Source organism: Pelodiscus sinensis, chromosome 31, assembly GCF_052426305.1.
Source record: "Pelodiscus sinensis isolate ZL-2025 chromosome 31, ASM5242630v1, whole genome shotgun sequence".
Taxonomy (NCBI): Eukaryota; Metazoa; Chordata; order Testudines; family Trionychidae; genus Pelodiscus; species Pelodiscus sinensis.
In genome coordinates, this window is record NC_143082.1 from 3,378,950 (window position 1) to 3,397,931 (window position 18,982).

The window sequence follows — 18,982 nt, forward strand, 5'->3', positions numbered from 1 at the left end:
AGCACTGGACTCCTGGTTCTATCCCAACTCGGAGGCAGCAGTGACGCTGAGTGGTTAGAGGGGGCTGGGAGTCAGCCTGGGTTCTGGCCCCCCCGGAAGGGAGCGGTGAGAGCCGGGGGTGCAGACTGGAGCCGAGCGCTGCGCTGTTCCAGGGCCGTGTACTTGGTGCGGCACAAGGAGACCCGGCAGCGCTTCGCCATGAAGAGGATCAACAAGCAGAACCTGATCCTGCGGAACCAGATCCAGCAGGCCTTCGTGGAGCGCGACATCCTCACCTTCGCCGAGAACCCCTTCGTCGTCAGCATGTTCTGCTCCTTCGAGACCAAGCGCCACCTCTGCATGGTCATGGAGTATGTGGAAGGTACGGTGGGCACAGCCAAGGCTGGGCGTGCTTGGGGTGGGGGCTGGGCGTGCCAAGGGGCAGGGTGGGATGGGCGTGCCAAGGGGCAGGGTGGGATGGGTGTGCCTGGAGCCAGGGGATGGGCATACCTGGGGGCAAGGGATGGGCGTGCCCAGGGGTGGGGGATGGGCGTGCCCGGGGGCAGGATGGGTGCCCCTGGAGCCAGGAGATGGGCAACCTGGGGCCAGGTGTGGGACAGGCACCCCCAGGGCTGGGCCCTCATTGGGCAGGGACATTGACGATGGCCCTGAAACTGGCTCCGCTGCCCATCCAGCACCATGGTGGGAGCAGCGTGTCCTGTCACAACATGATGGTGTTGTGTTGTGATGTGGCAGGACTTCCCACCAGTGTGTTGTGTTATAACTCAGCAGCACTGTGTTGTGACATGCCCCTTCTGCATAGCCACAAGGCAGGAGGTGGGTGGAGGGGCGTGGTAGGGTGGGGGGGCAGGGCAGGAAGAGCTGCGGCACAGCGGGGTGATGGCCGGCCACGGCAGCTGAGTTGTCGTGCTGATGCTGAATTGTCATGTGGGGAGGTCGGGTCGTGCACGGAGGGATGGGATGGGGTGACCCTGGGGCGTGACACAGCAGGTGGTCTAGGGAAGGGCAGCGTTGCATTTCGACAGGCTGGAGCTGTATTGCGATGAGGCGATGTGCTGGCAAGACGTGGCATGCAGGGGTGATGTCTGTTGTGGCAGAGGCTGTTTTAGCTACTCCTGGGGGAATCCTGCGCCGAGAAGCGAACAATTCTGTACACGCTATTTAAAATCCAGCCTATTTCATTTGTCAAAATAACAATCGAATCCCACACTTTCAATTATTTTAGCCGTTAATTTCAAATACCTACTAGCGAGCGAGTGTGTCTGTGACAAGAGGCCGTTCAAGAAACGTTTTTCGGCAAATAGCTTCCTTAGTTAGGCCTATTGGTACAGAATCCGGTTCTATGTTTGAACCAGATGTCCTTCCGCCCCCAGAAGCCGGGCAAAGGCTGGGGGGAGTCCGGGTAATGGAGGAGCAGACGGAGAGAGAAGTAACTGCTGGGAAGGAGCCTGAGTGTGAACTTGCAGGGTCGTTCTCTCTGATCTGCACCACCATGTGCAGAATAATTTTTATGTGCACCAAGGCATGTGTGAACGTGCACCACCAGCAGGAGAAACACAAACCTAGTGGGGGGGGGGCTGCTCTGCTAATTAGCTGTGCGGCACTGGAATTTCTCCTGCATGGCCACACAATGCTGGTTGTTGGGAAAAATATGGAACAGGGATTTTTGGGGGGTGGGGTGGGGGCAGGGAGAGATTGTCGGGGAACTTCTCCCCGGCAGTCAGGCACATGGGTCCCTTCACCCGCACTCAGACTCCCCCAGCTGGCCCTGCATCTCCACTCCCATTCAGCCTGTCCTCCCCACCAGCCCTGCTGAGCCCCTGTCTGACCCCCAGCTGCCTGGGAAGAGGGCGGCTTTTTCTCTTCCCTCTGTCCTAGCACCACAGCGCCCTCTGCTGGGCAAAAGGCAGAACACCCGCAGCTCCCCGGGGCGTTACTCAGCTGAGGGTGTTGGGGCTGAACGCTCAGACTCCAAGCGAGGGTCGGGGGTGCAGTGCATCTCCCTGTGGGTTTGAGAATGGGGGGGTCTCCCTGGCTCCCCCGGCAGGTGGGGACTGCGCCACGCTGCTGAAGAACATCGGGGCCCTGCCCGTGGAGTTGGCACGGATGTACTTCGCCGAGACCGTGCTGGCGCTGGAGTATCTGCACAACTACGGGATTGTCCACCGCGACCTCAAACCCGACAAGTACGGAGCCAGCGGGGTGGGGAGCAGGACGCTGGGCTCCTCTGCCCAGCTCTGGGAGGGGAAGGGGTCCTAGTGGTTAGAGTGGGAGGGGCCGGGAGTCCCGGGTTCTATTCTCAGCTCTGGGAGGGGAGTGGGGCCTAGTGGATAGAGCAGGGGCTGGGGGGATGTGACGGCGCATTGGGGAGCTCCCCAAGCCTGCACCTCCTCTGCAGCAAGATGTGACTCCGCCAGCCAGTAGACTATGGAGGGTTTATTGCTTCTCAGAGACACGACACAGCACAGCACAGGCGCAATGTGGACACAGGAGTGAGGGGCAGGCAGCCTCAGACCCCTTGGGGCAGGGGGACACAGGCCCCTGAACCCCCAGTACTCGGCTCAGTCTGTTCTCTTTGTGTTTGCCCAGCCCAGACTGCCCCTTCTCCACGCCACAGACCCTCGTCCCCCCCAGGTAGCCCCACCCCGTCCCCTGGCCATTGCCTACGGGCGCCTGCTCGGGGCGACCCCCGCTGGGCTGTGCTTACAGACACCGGCCAGTAGGGGTCACCCACAGCAACCAGTGACTGCCCTACCAGAGCGGACCCCAGAGCGCACGGCGTCCCTGCTACGTCACAGGGGAGCTGGGAGCCTGGGTTTTATTCCCAGCTCCAGGAGGGGAGTGCTGCTTAGTGGTTAGAATGGGAGGGGGGCTGGACTCCCAAATTCTGTTCCCCAAAAGAGGCAGCTCCTTCCATTGCTCATTCATTCTCCTCCCTCAGCCCCATCAGGGCCCCCCTTAAGTATGGGGCTGGGCCATGCGATAGAGCGATCTGGGGCCAGGAGGAAGTGGGGGCCTCAGCATCCTCTCAGGGGCTCCCTGTCGCTGTCCCCCCAGCCTGCTCATCACCTCCATGGGGCACATCAAGCTGACGGACTTCGGCCTCTCCAAGATGGGGCTGATGAGCCTCACGACCAACCTGTACGAGGGCCACATCGAGAAGGACGCTCGCGAGTTCCTGGACAAGCAGGTGGGGCCGCAGGGTGGGGAATGAGGGCCACGGGGGATGGGCTGCAATTGACAGGGCTCCCAGGGCCCTTGAAGGGGGGCTCAGGCAGGGGATAAGCACTAGCCGGGGCTGATGGGAGGTTTGGGGGGGCTGGGCACTAGCCGGGGCTGATGGGAGGTTCGGGGGGGCTGGGCACTAGCCGGGGCTGATGGGAGGTTCGGGGGGCTGGGCACTAGCCGGGGCTGATGGGAGGTTCGGGGGGGCTGGGCACTAGCCGGGCCTGATGGGAGGTTCGGGGGGCTGGGCACTAGCCGGGGCTGATGGAAGGTCCGGGGGGCTGGGCACTAGCCGGGGCTGATGGGAGGTTCGGGGGGCTGGGCACTAGCCGGGGCTGATGGAAGGTCCGGGGGGCTGGGCACTAGCCGGGGCTGATGGGAGGTTCGGGGGGCTGGGCACTAGCCGGGGCTGATGGGAGGTTCGGGGGGGCAGGGCACTAGCCGGGGCTGATGGGAGGTTCGGGGGGGCTGGGCACTAGCCGGGGCTGATGGGAGGTTCGGGGGGCTGGGCACTAGCCGGGGCTGATGGGAGGTTCGGGGGGGCTGGGCACTAGCCGGGGCTGATGGGAGGTTGGGGGGGGCGGGGCACTAGCCGGGGCTGATGGGAGGTTCGGGGGGGCTGGGCACTAGCCGGGGCTGATGGGAGGTTGGGGGGGGCGGGGCACTAGCCGGGGCTGATGGGAGGTTGGGGGGGGCTGGGCACTAGCCGGGGCTGATGGGAGGTTCGGGGGGCTGGGCACTAGCCGGGGCTGATGGGAGGTTCGGGGGGCTGGGCACTAGCCGGGGCTGATGGGAGGTTCGGGGGGGCGGGGCACTAGCCGGGGCTGATGGGAGGTTTGGGGGGGCTGGGCACTAGCCGGGGCTGATGGGAGGTTCGGGGGGGCTGGGCACTAGCCGGGGCTGATGGGAGGTCCGGGGGGCTGGGCACTAGCCGGGGCTGATGGGAGGTTTGGGGGGGCTGGGCACTAGCCGGGGCTGATGGGAGGTTCGGGGGGCTGGGCACTAGCCGGGGCTGATGGGAGGTTCGGGGGGCTGGGCACTAGCCGGGGCTGATGGGAGGTTCGGGGGGGCTGGGCACTAGCCGGGGCTGATGGGAGGTCCGGGGGGCTGGGCACTAGCCGGGGCTGATGGGAGGTTCGGGGGGCTGGGCACTAGCCGGGGCTGATGGGAGGTTCGGGGGGGCGGGGCACTAGCCGGGGCTGATGGGAGGTTTGGGGGGGCTGGGCACTAGCCGGGGCTGATGGGAGGTTCGGGGGGCTGGGCACTAGCCGGGGCTGATGGGAGGTTCGGGGGGGCTGGGCACTAGCCGGGGCTGATGGGAGGTTCGGGGGGCTGGGCACTAGCCGGGGCTGATGGGAGGTTCGGGGGGGCTGGGCACTAGCCGGGGCTGATGGGAGGTCCGGGGGGCTGGGCACTAGCCGGGGCTGATGGGAGGTTCGGGGGGCTGGGCACTAGCCAGGGCTGATGGGAGGTCCGGGGGGCTGGGCACTAGCCGGGGCTGATGGGAGGTTCGGGGGGCTGGGCACTAGCCGGGGCTGATGGGAGGTTGGGGGGGGCTGGGCACTAGCCGGGGCTGATGGGAGGTTCGGGGGGCTGGGCACTAGCCAGGGCTGATGGGAGGTCCGGGGGGCTGGGCACTAGCCGGGGCTGATGGGAGGTCCGGGGGGCTGGGCACTAGCCGGGGCTGATGGGAGGTTCGGGGGGCTGGGGGCACTAGCCGGGGCTGATGGGTGGTTCGGGGGGGCGGGGCACTAGCCGGGGCTGATGGGAGGTTCGGGGGGGCTGGGCACTAGCCGGGGCTGATGGGAGGTTCGGGGGGGCTGGGCACTAGCCGGGGCTGATGGGAGGTTCGGGGGGCTGGGCACTAGCCGGGGCTGATGGGAGGTTCGGGGGGCTGGGCACTAGCCGGGGCTGATGGGAGGTTCGGGGGGCAGGGCACTAGCCGGGGCTGATGGGAGGTTCGGGGGGGCTGGGCACTAGCCGGGGCTGATGGGAGGTTCGGGGGGGCGGGGCACTAGCCGGGGCTGATGGGAGGTTCGGGGGGCGGGGCACTAGCCGGGGCTGATGGGAGGTCCGGGGGGGCTGGGCACTAGCCGGGGCTGATGGGAGGTCCGGGGGGCTGGGCACTAGCCGGGGCTGATGGGAGGTTCGGGGGGCTGGGCACTAGCCGGGGCTGATGGGAGGTTCGGGGGGGCTGGGCACTAGCCGGGGCTGATGGGAGGTTCGGGGGGGCTGGGCACTAGCCGGGGCTGATGGGAGGTTCGGGGGGGCTGGGCACTAGCCGGGGCTGATGGGAGGTTCGGGGGGCAGGGCACTAGCCGGGGCTGATGGGAGGTTCGGGGGGGCTGGGCACTAGCCGGGGCTGATGGGAGGTTCGGGGGGCTGGGCACTAGCCGGGGCTGATGGGAGGTTCGGGGGGGCAGGGCACTAGCCGGGGCTGATGGGAGGTTCGGGGGGGCTGGGCACTAGCCGGGGCTGATGGGAGGTTCGGGGGGCTGGGCACTAGCCGGGGCTGATGGGAGGTTCGGGGGGGCTGGGCACTAGCCGGGGCTGATGGGAGGTTCGGGGGGCTGGGCACTAGCCGGGGCTGATGGGAGGTTCGGGGGGGCTGGGCACTAGCCGGGGCTGATGGGAGGTTCGGGGGGCTGGGCACTAGCCGGGGCTGATGGGAGGTTCGGGGGGCTGGGCACTAGCCGGGGCTGATGGGAGGTTCGGGGGGGCGGGGCACTAGCCGGGGCTGATGGGAGGTTCGGGGGGGCTGGGCACTAGCCGGGGCTGATGGGAGGTTCGGGGGGCTGGGCACTAGCCGGGGCTGATGGGAGGTTCGGGGGGCTGGGCACTAGCCGGGGCTGATGGGAGGTTCGGGGGGGCGGGGCACTAGCCGGGGCTGATGGGAGGTTCGGGGGGGCGGGGCACTAGCCGGGGCTGATGGGAGGTTCGGGGGGGCGGGGCACTGGCCGGGGCTGATGGGAGGTCCGGGGGGCTGGGCACTAGCCGGGGCTGATGGGAGGTTCGGGGGGGGCTGGGCACTAGCCGGGGCTGATGGGAGGTTCGGGGGGGCTGGGCACTAGCCGGGGCTGATGGGAGGTTCGGGGGGGCTGGGCACTAGCCGGGGCTGATGGGAGGTTCGGGGGGCTGGGCACTAGCCGGGGCTGATGGGAGGTTCGGGGGGCTGGGCACTAGCCGGGGCTGATGGGAGGTTCGGGGGGCTGGGCACTAGCCGGGGCTGATGGGAGGTCCGGGGGGCTGGGCACTAGCCGGGGCTGATGGGAGGTTCGGGGGGCTGGGCACTAGCCGGGGCTGATGGGAGGTTCGGGGGGCTGGGCACTAGCCGGGGCTGATGGGAGGTCCGGGGGGCTGGGCACTAGCCGGGGCTGATGGGAGGTTCGGGGGGGCTGGGCACTAGCCGGGGCTGATGGGAGGTTGGGGGGGGCTGGGCACTAGCCGGGGCTGATGGGAGGTTGGGGGGGCTGGGCACTAGCCGGGGCTGATGGGAGGTTGGGGGGGCTGGGCACTAGCCGGGGCTGATGGGAGGTTGGGGGGGCTGGGCACTAGCCGGGGCTGATGGGAGGTTGGGGGGGCGGGGCACTAGCCGGGGCTGATGGGAGGTTCGGGGGGCTGGGCACTAGCCGGGGCTGATGGGAGGTTTGGGGGGCGGGGCACTAGCCGGGGCTGATGGGAGGTTCCGGGGGGCTGGGCACTAGCCGGGGCTGATGGGAGGTTCGGGGGGGCGGGGCACTAGCCGGGGCTGATGGGAGGTTCGGGGGGGCTGGGCACTAGCCGGGGCTGATGGGAGGTTCGGGGGGGCTGGGCACTAGCCGGGGCTGATGGGAGGTCCGGGGGGGGCTGGGCACTAGCCGGGGCTGATGGGAGGTTGGGGGGGGCTGGGCACTAGCCGGGGCTGATGGGAGGTTCGGGGGGGCTGGGCACTAGCCGGGGCTGATGGGAGGTTCGGGGGGCTGGGCACTAGCCGGGGCTGATGGGAGGTTCGGGGGGCTGGGCACTAGCCGGGGCTGATGGGAGGTTGGGGGGGCTGGGCACTAGCCGGGGCTGATGGGAGGTTGGGGGGGCTGGGCACTAGCCGGGGCTGATGGGAGGTTGGGGGGGCTGGGCACTAGCCGGGGCTGATGGGAGGTTCGGGGGGGCGGGGCACTAGCCGGGGCTGATGGGAGGTTCCGGGGGGCTGGGCACTAGCCGGGGCTGATGGGAGGTTGGGGGGGCTGGGCACTAGCCGGGGCTGATGGGAGGTTCGGGGGGGCGGGGCACTAGCCGGGGCTGATGGGAGGTTCGGGGGGGCGGGGCACTAGCCGGGGCTGATGGGAGGTTCGGGGGGGGCTGGGCACTAGCCGGGGCTGATGGGAGGTTCGGGGGGGCTGGGCACTAGCCGGGGCTGATGGGAGGTCCGGGGGGGCTGGGCACTAGCCGGGGCTGATGGGAGGTTGGGGGGGGCTGGGCACTAGCCGGGGCTGATGGGAGGTTCGGGGGGCTGGGCACTAGCCGGGGCTGATGGGAGGTTCGGGGGGCTGGGCACTAGCCGGGGCTGATGGGAGGTTCGGGGGGGCTGGGCACTAGCCGGGGCTGATGGGAGGTTCGGGGGGGCTGGGCACTAGCCGGGGCTGATGGGAGGTTCGGGGGGGCTGGGCACTAGCCGGGGCTGATGGGAGGTTCGGGGGGCTGGGCACTAGCCGGGGCTGATGGGAGGTTCGGGGGGCTGGGCACTGGCCGGGGCTGATGGGAGGTTCGGGGGGCTGGGCACTAGCCGGGGCTGATGGGAGGTTCGGGGGGGCTGGGCACTAGCCGGGGCTGATGGGAGGTTCGGGGGGGCTGGGCACTAGCCGGGGCTGATGGGAGGTTCGGGGGGGCTGGGCACTAGCCGGGGCTGATGGGAGGTTCGGGGGGCTGGGCACTAGCCGGGGCTGATGGGAGGTTCGGGGGGCTGGGCACTAGCCGGGGCTGATGGGAGGTCCGGGGGGCTGGGCACTAGCCGGGGCTGATGGGAGGTCCGGGGGGCTGGGCACTAGCCGGGGCTGATGGGAGGTCCGGGGGGGGGGCTGGGCACTAGCCGGGGCTGATGGGAGGTTCGGGGGGGCTGGGCACTAGCCGGGGCTGATGGGAGGTTCGGGGGGGCTGGGCACTAGCCGGGGCTGATGGGAGGTTCGGGGGGCTGGGCACTAGCCGGGGCTGATGGGAGGTTCGGGGGGCTGGGCACTAGCCGGGGCTGATGGGAGGTTGGGGGGGCGGGGCACTAGCCGGGGCTGATGGGAGGTTCGGGGGGGCGGGGCACTAGCCGGGGCTGATGGGAGGTTCCGGGGGGCTGGGCACTAGCCGGGGCTGATGGGAGGTTGGGGGGGCGGGGCACTAGCCGGGGCTGATGGGAGGTTCGGGGGGGCGGGGCACTAGCCGGGGCTGATGGGAGGTTCGGGGGGGCTGGGCACTAGCCGGGGCTGATGGGAGGTTCGGGGGGGCTGGGCACTAGCCGGGGCTGATGGGAGGTCCGGGGGGCTGGGCACTAGCCGGGGCTGATGGGAGGTTGGGGGGGCTGGGCACTAGCCGGGGCTGATGGGAGGTTCGGGGGGGCTGGGCACTAGCCGGGGCTGATGGGAGGTTCGGGGGGCTGGGCACTAGCCGGGGCTGATGGGAGGTTCGGGGGGCTGGGCACTAGCCGGGGCTGATGGGAGGTTCGGGGGGGCTGGGCACTAGCCGGGGCTGATGGGAGGTTCGGGGGGGCTGGGCACTAGCCGGGGCTGATGGGAGGTTCGGGGGGCTGGGCACTAGCCGGGGCTGATGGGAGGTTCGGGGGGGGGGGGCGGGGCACTAGCCGGGGCTGATGGGAGGTTCGGGGGGGCGGGGCACTAGCCGGGGCTGATGGGAGGTTCGGGGGGGGCTGGGCACTAGCCGGGGCTGATGGGAGGTTTGGGGGGCTGGGCACTAGCCGGGGCTGATGGGAGGTTCGGGGGGGCGGGGCACTAGCCGGGGCTGATGGGAGGTTCGGGGGGGCGGGGCACTAGCCGGGGCTGATGGGAGGTTCGGGGGGCTGGGCACTAGCCGGGGCTGATGGGAGGTTCGGGGGGCTGGGCACTAGCCGGGGCTGATGGGAGGTTCGGGGGGCTGGGCACTAGCCGGGGCTGATGGGAGGTTCGGGGGGCTGGGCACTGGCCGGGGCTGATGGGAGGTTCGGGGGGCTGGGCACTAGCCGGGGCTGATGGGAGGTTCGGGGGGCTGGGCACTAGCCGGGGCTGATGGGAGGTCCGGGGGGGCTGGGCACTGGCCGGGGCTGATGGGAGGTTCGGGGGGCTGGGCACTAGCCGGGGCTGATGGGAGGTTCGGGGGGCTGGGCACTAGCCGGGGCTGATGGGAGGTTCGGGGGGCTGGGCACTAGCCGGGGCTGATGGGAGGTTGGGGGGGGCTGGGCACTAGCCGGGGCTGATGGGAGGTTCGGGGGGCTGGGCACTAGCCGGGGCTGATGGGAGGTTCGGGGGGCTGGGCACTAGCCGGGGCTGATGGGAGGTTCGGGGGGCTGGGCACTAGCCGGGGCTGATGGGAGCTCAGCGGGGGCTGGGCACTAGCCGGGGCTGATGGGAGGTTTGGGGGGGCTGGGCACTAGCCGGGGCTGATGGGAGGTCCGGGGGGCTGGGCACTAGCCGGGGCTGATGGGAGGTTCGGGGGGGCGGGGCACTAGCCGGGGCTGATGGGAGGTTCGGGGGGCTGGGCACTAGCCGGGGCTGATGGGAGGTTCGGGGGGGCTGGGCACTAGCCGGGGCTGATGGGAGGTTGGGGGGGCTGGGCACTAGCCGGGGCTGATGGGAGGTTTGGGGGGGCTGGGCACTAGCCGGGGCTGATGGGAGGTTCGGGGGGCTGGGCACTAGCCGGGGCTGATGGGAGGTTCGGGGGGCTGGGCACTAGCCGGGGCTGATGGGAGGTCCGGGGGGCTGGGCACTAGCCGGGGCTGATGGGAGGTTGGGGGGGCTGGGCACTAGCCGGGGCTGATGGGAGGTTCGGGGGGGCTGGGCACTAGCCGGGGCTGATGGGAGGTTCGGGGGGCTGGGCACTAGCCGGGGCTGATGGGAGGTTCGGGGGGCTGGGCACTAGCCGGGGCTGATGGGAGGTTCGGGGGGCTGGGCACTAGCCGGGGCTGATGGGAGGTTCGGGGGGCTGGGCACTAGCCGGGGCTGATGGGAGGTTCGGGGGGCTGGGCACTAGCCGGGGCTGATGGGAGGTTCGGGGGGGCTGGGCACTAGCCGGGGCTGATGGGAGGTTCGGGGGGCTGGGCACTAGCCGGGGCTGATGGGAGGTTCGGGGGGCTGGGCACTAGCCGGGGCTGATGGGAGGTTCGGGGGGGCTGGGCACTAGCCGGGGCTGATGGGAGGTCCGGGGGGCTGGGCACTAGCCGGGGCTGATGGGAGGTTCGGGGGGGCTGGGCACTAGCCGGGGCTGATGGGAGGTTCGGGGGGGCTGGGCACTAGCCGGGGCTGATGGGAGGTTGGGGGGGCTGGGCACTAGCCGGGGCTGATGGGAGGTTGGGGGGGCTGGGCACTAGCCGGGGCTGATGGGAGGTTGGGGGGGCGGGGCACTAGCCGGGGCTGATGGGAGGTTCGGGGGGGCTGGGCACTAGCCGGGGCTGATGGGAGGTTCCGGGGGGCTGGGCACTAGCCGGGGCTGATGGGAGGTTCGGGGGGGCTGGGCACTAGCCGGGGCTGATGGGAGGTTCGGGGGGGCGGGGCACTAGCCGGGGCTGATGGGAGGTTCGGGGGGGCTGGGCACTAGCCGGGGCTGATGGGAGGTTCGGGGGGCTGGGCACTAGCCGGGGCTGATGGGAGGTTGGGGGGGCTGGGCACTAGCCGGGGCTGATGGGAGGTTCGGGGGGCTGGGCACTAGCCGGGGCTGATGGGAGGTTCGGGGGGCTGGGCACTAGCCGGGGCTGATGGGAGGTTCGGGGGGCTGGGCACTAGCCGGGGCTGATGGGAGCTCAGCGGGGGCTGGGCACTAGCCGGGGCTGATGGGAGGTTTGGGGGGGCTGGGCACTAGCCGGGGCTGATGGGAGGTTCGGGGGGCTGGGCACTAGCCGGGGCTGATGGGAGGTTCGGGGGGGCTGGGCACTAGCCGGGGCTGATGGGAGGTTCGGGGGGCTGGGCACTAGCCGGGGCTGATGGGAGGTCCGGGGGGCTGGGCACTAGCCGGGGCTGATGGGAGGTTCGGGGGGGCTGGGCACTAGCCGGGGCTGATGGGAGGTTCGGGGGGCTGGGCACTAGCCGGGGCTGATGGGAGGTTTGGGGGGGCTGGGCACTAGCCGGGGCTGATGGGAGGTCCGGGGGGCTGGGCACTAGCCGGGGCTGATGGGAGGTCCGGGGGGCTGGGCACTAGCCGGGGCTGATGGGAGGTTCGGGGGGCTGGGCACTAGCCGGGGCTGATGGGAGGTTCGGGGGGCTGGGCACTAGCCGGGGCTGATGGGAGGTTCGGGGGGGCTGGGCACTAGCCGGGGCTGATGGGAGGTTGGGGGGGCTGGGCACTAGCCGGGGCTGATGGGAGGTTCGGGGGGCTGGGCACTAGCCAGGGCTGATGGGAGGTTCGGGGGGCTGGGCACTAGCCGGGGCTGATGGGAGGTTCGGGGGGCTGGGCACTAGCCGGGGCTGATGGGAGGTTCGGGGGGCTGGGCACTAGCCGGGGCTGATGGGAGGTTCGGGGGGCTGGGCACTAGCCGGGGCTGATGGGAGGTTCGGGGGCTGGGCACTAGCCGGGGCTGATGGGAGGTTCGGGGGGCTGGGCACTAGCCGGGGCTGATGGGAGGTTCGGGGGGCTGGGCACTAGCCGGGGCTGATGGGAGGTTCGGGGGGCTGGGCACTAGCCGGGGCTGATGGGAGGTTCGGGGGGCTGGGCACTAGCCGGGGCTGATGGGAGGTTCGGGGGGCTGGGCACTAGCCGGGGCTGATGGGAGGTTCGGGGGGCTGGGCACTAGCCGGGGCTGATGGGAGGTTCGGGGGGCTGGGCACTAGCCGGGGCTGATGGGAGGTTCGGGGGGCTGGGCACTAGCCGGGGCTGATGGGAGGTTCGGGGGGCTGGGCACTAGCCGGGGCTGATGGGAGGTTCGGGGGGCTGGGCACTAGCCGGGGCTGATGGGAGGTTCGGGGGGCTGGGCACTAGCCGGGGCTGATGGGAGGTCCGGGGGGCTGGGCACTAGCCGGGGCTGATGGGAGGTTCGGGGGGGCTGGGCACTAGCCGGGGCTGATGGGAGGTTCGGGGGGGCTGGGCACTAGCCGGGGCTGATGGGAGGTTCGGGGGGGCTGGGCACTAGCCGGGGCTGATGGGAGGTTGGGGGGCTGGGCACTAGCCGGGGCTGATGGGAGGTTGGGGGGGCTGGGCACTAGCCGGGGCTGATGGGAGGTTGGGGGGGCGGGGCACTAGCCGGGGCTGATGGGAGGTTCGGGGGGGCGGGGCACTAGCCGGGGCTGATGGGAGGTTCCGGGGGGCTGGGCACTAGCCGGGGCTGATTGGAGGTTCGGGGGGGCTGGGCACTAGCCGGGGCTGATGGGAGGTTGGGGGGGCTGGGCACTAGCCGGGGCTGATGGGAGGTTCGGGGGGGCGGGGCACTAGCCGGGGCTGATGGGAGGTTCGGGGGGGCGGGGCACTAGCCGGGGCTGATGGGAGGTTCGGGGGGGGCTGGGCACTAGCCGGGGCTGATGGGAGGTCCGGGGGGGGCTGGGCACTAGCCGGGGCTGATGGGAGGTTCGGGGGGGCTGGGCACTAGCCGGGGCTGATGGGAGGTTCGGGGGGCTGGGCACTAGCCGGGGCTGATGGGAGGTTCGGGGGGCTGGGCACTAGCCGGGGCTGATGGGAGGTTCGGGGGGGCGGGGCACTAGCCGGGGCTGATGGGAGGTTCCGGGGGGCTGGGCACTAGCCGGGGCTGATGGGAGGTTCGGGGGGGCTGGGCACTAGCCGGGGCTGATGGGAGGTTCGGGGGGCTGGGCACTAGCCGGGGCTGATGGGAGGTTCGGGGGGGCGGGGCACTAGCCGGGGCTGATGGGAGGTTCGGGGGGGCGGGGCACTAGCCGGGGCTGATGGGAGGTTCGGGGGGGCGGGGCACTAGCCGGGGCTGATGGGAGGTTCGGGGGGGCTGGGCACTAGCCGGGGCTGATGGGAGGTTCGGGGGGGCGGGGCACTAGCCGGGGCTGATGGGAGGTTCGGGGGGGCGGGGCACTAGCCGGGGCTGATGGGAGGTTCGGGGGGCTGGGCACTAGCCGGGGCTGATGGGAGGTTCGGGGGGCTGGGCACTAGCCGGGGCTGATGGGAGGTTCGGGGGGCTGGGCACTAGCCGGGGCTGATGGGAGGTTCGGGGGGCTGGGCACTAGCCGGGGCTGATGGGAGGTTCGGGGGGCTGGGCACTGGCCGGGGCTGATGGGAGGTCCGGGGGGCTGGGCACTGGCCGGGGCTGATGGGAGGTTCGGGGGGCTGGGCACTAGCCGGGGCTGATGGGAGGTTCGGGGGGCTGGGCACTAGCCGGGGCTGATGGGAGGTTCGGGGGGCTGGGCACTAGCCGGGGCTGATGGGAGGTTGGGGGGGCTGGGCACTAGCCGGGGCTGATGGGAGGTTCGGGGGGCTGGGCACTAGCCGGGGCTGATGGGAGGTTCGGGGGGCTGGGCACTAGCCGGGGCTGATGGGAGGTTCGGGGGGCTGGGCACTAGCCGGGGCTGATGGGAGCTCAGCGGGGGCTGGGCACTAGCCGGGGCTGATGGGAGGTTTGGGGGGGCTGGGCACTAGCCGGGGCTGATGGGAGGTTCGGGGGGGCTGGGCACTAGCCGGGGCTGATGGGAGGTCCGGGGGGGGCTGGGCACTAGCCGGGGCTGATGGGAGGTTGGGGGGGCTGGGCACTAGCCGGGGCTGATGGGAGGTTTGGGGGGGCTGGGCACTAGCCGGGGCTGATGGGAGGTTCGGGGGGGCTGGGCACTAGCCGGGGCTGATGGGAGGTTCGGGGGGGCTGGGCACTAGCCGGGGCTGATGGGAGGTCCGGGGGGGGCTGGGCACTAGCCGGGGCTGATGGGAGGTTCGGGGGGGCTGGGCACTAGCCGGGGCTGATGGGAGGTTCGGGGGGGCTGGGCACTAGCCGGGGCTGATGGGAGGTTCGGGGGGGCTGGGCACTAGCCGGGGCTGATGGGAGGTTCGGGGGGGCTGGGCACTAGCCGGGGCTGATGGGAGGTTCGGGGGGGCTGGGCACTAGCCGGGGCTGATGGGAGGTTCGGGGGGGCTGGGCACTAGCCGGGGCTGATGGGAGGTTCGGGGGGCTGGGCACTAGCCGGGGCTGATGGGAGGTTCGGGGGGCTGGGCACTAGCCGGGGCTGATGGGAGGTTCGGCGGGGCTGGGCACTAGCCGGGGCTGATGGGAGGTTCGGGGGGCTGGGCACTAGCCGGGGCTGATGGGAGGTCCGGGGGGCTGGGCACTAGCCGGGGCTGATGGGAGGTCCGGGGGGCTGGGCACTAGCCGGGGCTGATGGGAGGTTTGGGGGGCGGGGCACTAGCCGGGGCTGATGGGAGGTTCGGGGGGGCTGGGCACTAGCCGGGGCTGATGGGAGGTTCGGGGGGCTGGGCACTAGCCGGGGCTGATGGGAGGTTCGGGGGGGCTGGGCACTAGCCGGGGCTGATGGGAGGTTCGGGGGGGCTGGGCACTAGCCGGGGCTGATGGGAGGTTCGGGGGGCTGGGCACTAGCCGGGGCTGATGGGAGGTTCGGGGGGCTGGGCACTAGCCGGGGCTGATGGGAGGTTCGGGGGGCTGGGCACTAGCCGGGGCTGATGGGAGGTTCGGGGGGCTGGGCACTAGCCGGGGCTGATGGGAGGTCCGGGGGGGCTGGGCACTAGCCGGGGCTGATGGGAGGTTCGGGGGGGCTGGGCACTAGCCGGGGCTGATGGGAGGTTCGGGGGGCTGGGCACTAGCCGGGGCTGATGGGAGGTCCGGGGGGCTGGGCACTAGCCGGGGCTGATGGGAGGTCCGGGGGGCTGGGCACTAGCCGGGGCTGATGGGAGGTCCGGGGGGCTGGGCACTAGCCGGGGCTGATGGGAGGTTCGGGGGGCTGGGCACTAGCCGGGGCTGATGGGAGGTCCGGGGGGCTGGGCACTAGCCGGGGCTGATGGGAGGTTCGGGGGGCTGGGCACTAGCCGGGGCTGATGGGAGGTTCGGGGGGCTGGGCACTAGCCGGGGCTGATGGGAGGTTCGGGGGGGCTGGGCACTAGCCGGGGCTGATGGGAGGTTCGGGGGGCTGGGCACTAGCCGGGGCTGATGGGAGCTCAGCGGGGGCTGGGGGCACTGGCCAGGGCTCGGGCCGTGCCAGGCTAACAGGCGCCCCGGCAGGTGTGCGGGACGCCCGAGTACATCGCGCCCGAGGTGATCCTGCGCCAGGGCTACGGGAAGCCAGTGGACTGGTGGGCCATGGGCATCATCCTGTACGAGTTCCTGGTGGGCTGCGTGCCCTTCTTCGGAGACACCCCGGAGGAGCTCTTCGGACAGGTCATCAGCGGTAGGTGGGGGTGGGGCAGGCACCCTCGGAGCCCCCAACCTGAGGGCAGGTTCACGGAGGGGTCAGTGTAAATTTGGGGGGAAGAGGTGGGGATTAGTGGGGGGAAGGGTGAGGGTGGAGCTGAGTGGGGTGGGGGTGGGGCCGAGTGGGAGGAGGCTGGGGGGGTGGAGCCGAGTGGGGGGAGGCTGGGGGTGGGGCCGAGTGGGAGAAGGCTGGGGGTGGGGCCGAGTGGGGGGAGGCTGGGGGTGGAGCCGAGTGGGAGAAGGCTGGGGGTGGAGCCGAGTGGGGGGAAAGCTGGGGTTGGAGCCGAGTGGGGGGGCGAGTTGGGGCCCAGCTGACCCCGCCCGTCTCCCCACTCTCAGACGAGATCCTGTGGCCGGACGGTGAGGAGGCCCTGCCGGCCGATGCCCAGAGCCTGGTGTCCTGCCTGCTGCAGACCGACCCACTCGTCCGCCTGGGCGCTGGTACGACCCCCCCACCCCCCCACGACCATCCAGCGCAGCCCCCGCCTCGTGCCCCTCCCATCGGAGCCCCCAGCCTGACCCACGCCCAGTTCTGCCCTTCACGCTCTCGGGCCCCCAACCCGGTCCTAGGGCTCGGGTTAGGGTCCCCCGGCCAAAGCCTCCCCCGCCATCTCGGCTGCTCAGCAGGGCCCCCGCGCAGCTGCCTGGCAGGCCGGTGTCTTGCTGGCCAGGCGGGATCGGGCCCATCGGGGGACTCCAGGCTGTGCCCTGGCACCAGCCCCAGCGGCAGGCTGCACCCCGGATCAGAGAGTCCCAGCGCGCTGCCGGGGTGGGGGGAGCCTGACGCCGGGGGGGTGCAATGCACAGCCCAGTTGGGCTTGGGGGGAAGCCAAGAGCAGGACTCAGCTGGGCTGCAGGGGTTGGGGGGCAGGAGCTAGCAGATGACTCCGCTGAGCTGCCAGGGGAGCCAGGAAGCGGGGGGGCAGGCCAGGAGGTGGGGTCAGCAACAGGGGGCCCCAAAATGACCTCCCCTGGTCCTGCAAAATCCCTCCTCCGGGACCAGTCAGGTCCAAGGGTTCTGGACCAGGGAGGTCCCAGGGTGCCGGAGCAGGGGGATCCAGCCTGTTCTGCGGGGGAGTTTCTTGCCAGACAGGCGCCGTCACATCACCCAGCTTGAGAGCCGTGTCGCCCCGGTGCGAGTGGGGGCCATTCGGACGGGCTCCTTCCCAGCCTGGGAGGACACGGCGTTAGCCTCCCCAGATGGAAAAAGGCCTCCTGACTCCAGAGCCTCTCCCCCGACTCCCGCGTCCGGGTGCCCACCCCTCGCCGGCAGCCCTCGGCCGTGGGAGCCGCGCTGGTGCCTGCCAGCCGGCGCTGCCCCTGACGGGCTCGGTCTCCGCAGGGGGCGCCTTCGAGGTGAAGCAGCACAACTTCTTCAAGGGGCTCGACTGGGCGGGGCTGCTGCGCCAGAAGGCCGAGTTCATCCCCCACCTGGAATCGGAGGAGGACACCAGCTACTTTGACAGCAAGTGCCACCCCCGGGACCCCCCCCCCCCGCTCCCTCCTGCCACGGGCACTGCCCTGGCAGCCCTCTGTGGCCAGGCAACGGGCAGCAGAGACTAGGGCGCGCAGGGCTTACCCTGGTGCAGGGGAGGAGCGTCTAGTGGTTAGAGGGGGGCTGGGAGGCAGGACTCCTGGGTTCTATCCCAAGCTCTGGGAGGGGAGTGGGGTCTAGTGGTTAGAGCTGGGGGGGCGGCTGGGAGCTAGGACACATAAGTTCTATCACAACTCTGAGAGGGGAGTGGGGTCTAGTGGCTAGAGCTGGGGGGGAGGCTGGGAGCTAGGACACATAGGTTCTATCACAACTCTGGGAGGGGACTGGGGTCTAGTGGTTAGGGCTGGGAGCCGCAGGGACTCCTGGTTCTGGCAAGGCAGGGGGGTTTCAGGCTGCCACCAGGGGACTTTGCATCCCATTTATCTGAAGGGAGGTTTGGGGCTGGGGTTCTCTTCCAAGCCAGCTTTGTGGTGGGGGCAGAAGGGACCTCGGTCTCTCTGGCCTGTTCAATCCCTGTGGGGTGGCGAGGGGGGCCATTAATGCCAGTGGGGGCTGGTCTGTGCCATGGGTGCCCGGCCTGCTGACAGCCAGCAAATTCATTGCACCATGGGGCCGCTGGAGCGCTGGGAATGAACGGCAGGATCACAGCTCCTGTGCCCAGCTCTGAGATGCAGCCAGCTCTGGGGTGGAGCCCGGGGGGGCTGTTTATTACTATCTCCCTTCCCCTTCCAGCCCGCTCGGACCGGTACCATCACATCAACTCCTATGACGAGGATGACACGACGGAGGATGAGCCTGTGGAAATCCGGCAGTTCTCCTCCTGCTCCCCCCGGTTCAGCAAGGTGGGGGCCCGTAACGCCGAGGGCTGGGGGCACGGGGCCATGGCTCCCCATACACGGTGGGGTTCAGTGCATGCGTGTGCTGTGTCTGTGGGTGCAACCCTTTGGCTGGGAGAGCAGCGTGTGGGGCTGGAGTCGGGTGTGTGACTGCCCTGCCCCTGCCCCCCAGGTGTACAGCAGCATGGAGCACCTCTCCCAGCACGAGCCCAAGGGCCCGGGCGTCACCAAACGGGACCAGAGCAGCAAACACAAAGACGAGAAGCTGAGCAAACGCGACAGCCTGGGCAGCTTCACCCTGCGGGACAAGAGCTGGCGCACCGGCTCCCCTGAGCTGTGAGTGGGGGGGGGGCTCCCCAGAGCTGTGAGTGGGGGGGGCTCCCCAGAGCTGTGAGTGGGGGGAGGGTGCCCCAGAGCTGTGAGTGGGGGGGGCTCCCCAGAGCTGTGAGTGGGGGGAGGGTGCCCCAGAGCTGTGAGTGGGGGGGGGCTCCCCAGAGCTGTGAGTGGGGGGAGGGTGCCCCAGAGCTGTGAGTGGGGGGGGCTCCCCAGAGCTGTGAGTGGGGGGAGGGTGCCCCAGAGCTGTGAGTGGGGGGGGCTCCCCAGAGCTGTGAGTGGGGGGAGGGTGCCCCAGAGCTGTGAGTGGGGGGGGCTCCCCAGAGCTGTGAGTGGGGGGAGGATGCCCCAGAGCTGCGAGTGGGGGGGGGCACCCAGAGCTGAGGGGGGGCGCCCCAGAGCTGTGAGTGGGGGGGGGGCTCCCCAGAGCTGTGAGTGGGGGGGTGCCCCAGAGCTGAGAGGGGGGGAGCTCCCCAGAGCTGTGAGTGGGGGGGTGCCCCAGAGCTGAGAGGGGGGGAGCTCCCCAGAGCTGTGAGTGGGAGGGGGCTCCCCAGAGCTGTGAGTGGGGGG

The 18,982-nt window shown here is 70.7% G+C and overlaps 1 protein-coding gene across 4 annotated transcripts in view; it reads left to right on the top strand.

The window, feature by feature from the left end:
• Positions 1-18,982, top strand: part of MAST1 (microtubule associated serine/threonine kinase 1) — a 54,008-nt gene that overhangs the window by 27,209 nt on the left and 7,817 nt on the right. For all 4 annotated transcript variants that reach the window (XM_089774625.1, XM_075902402.2, XM_089774623.1 and 1 more), the window contains 8 exons: positions 153-361; positions 2,048-2,186; positions 3,058-3,190; positions 15,560-15,725; positions 16,088-16,189; positions 17,091-17,213; positions 17,976-18,085; positions 18,252-18,415. In XM_089774625.1, coding sequence (XP_089630751.1) covers positions 153-361; positions 2,048-2,186; positions 3,058-3,190; positions 15,560-15,725; positions 16,088-16,189; positions 17,091-17,213; positions 17,976-18,085; positions 18,252-18,415 — 1,146 coding nt within the window. The remainder of the gene's footprint in view (positions 1-152; positions 362-2,047; positions 2,187-3,057; positions 3,191-15,559; positions 15,726-16,087; positions 16,190-17,090; positions 17,214-17,975; positions 18,086-18,251; positions 18,416-18,982) is intronic.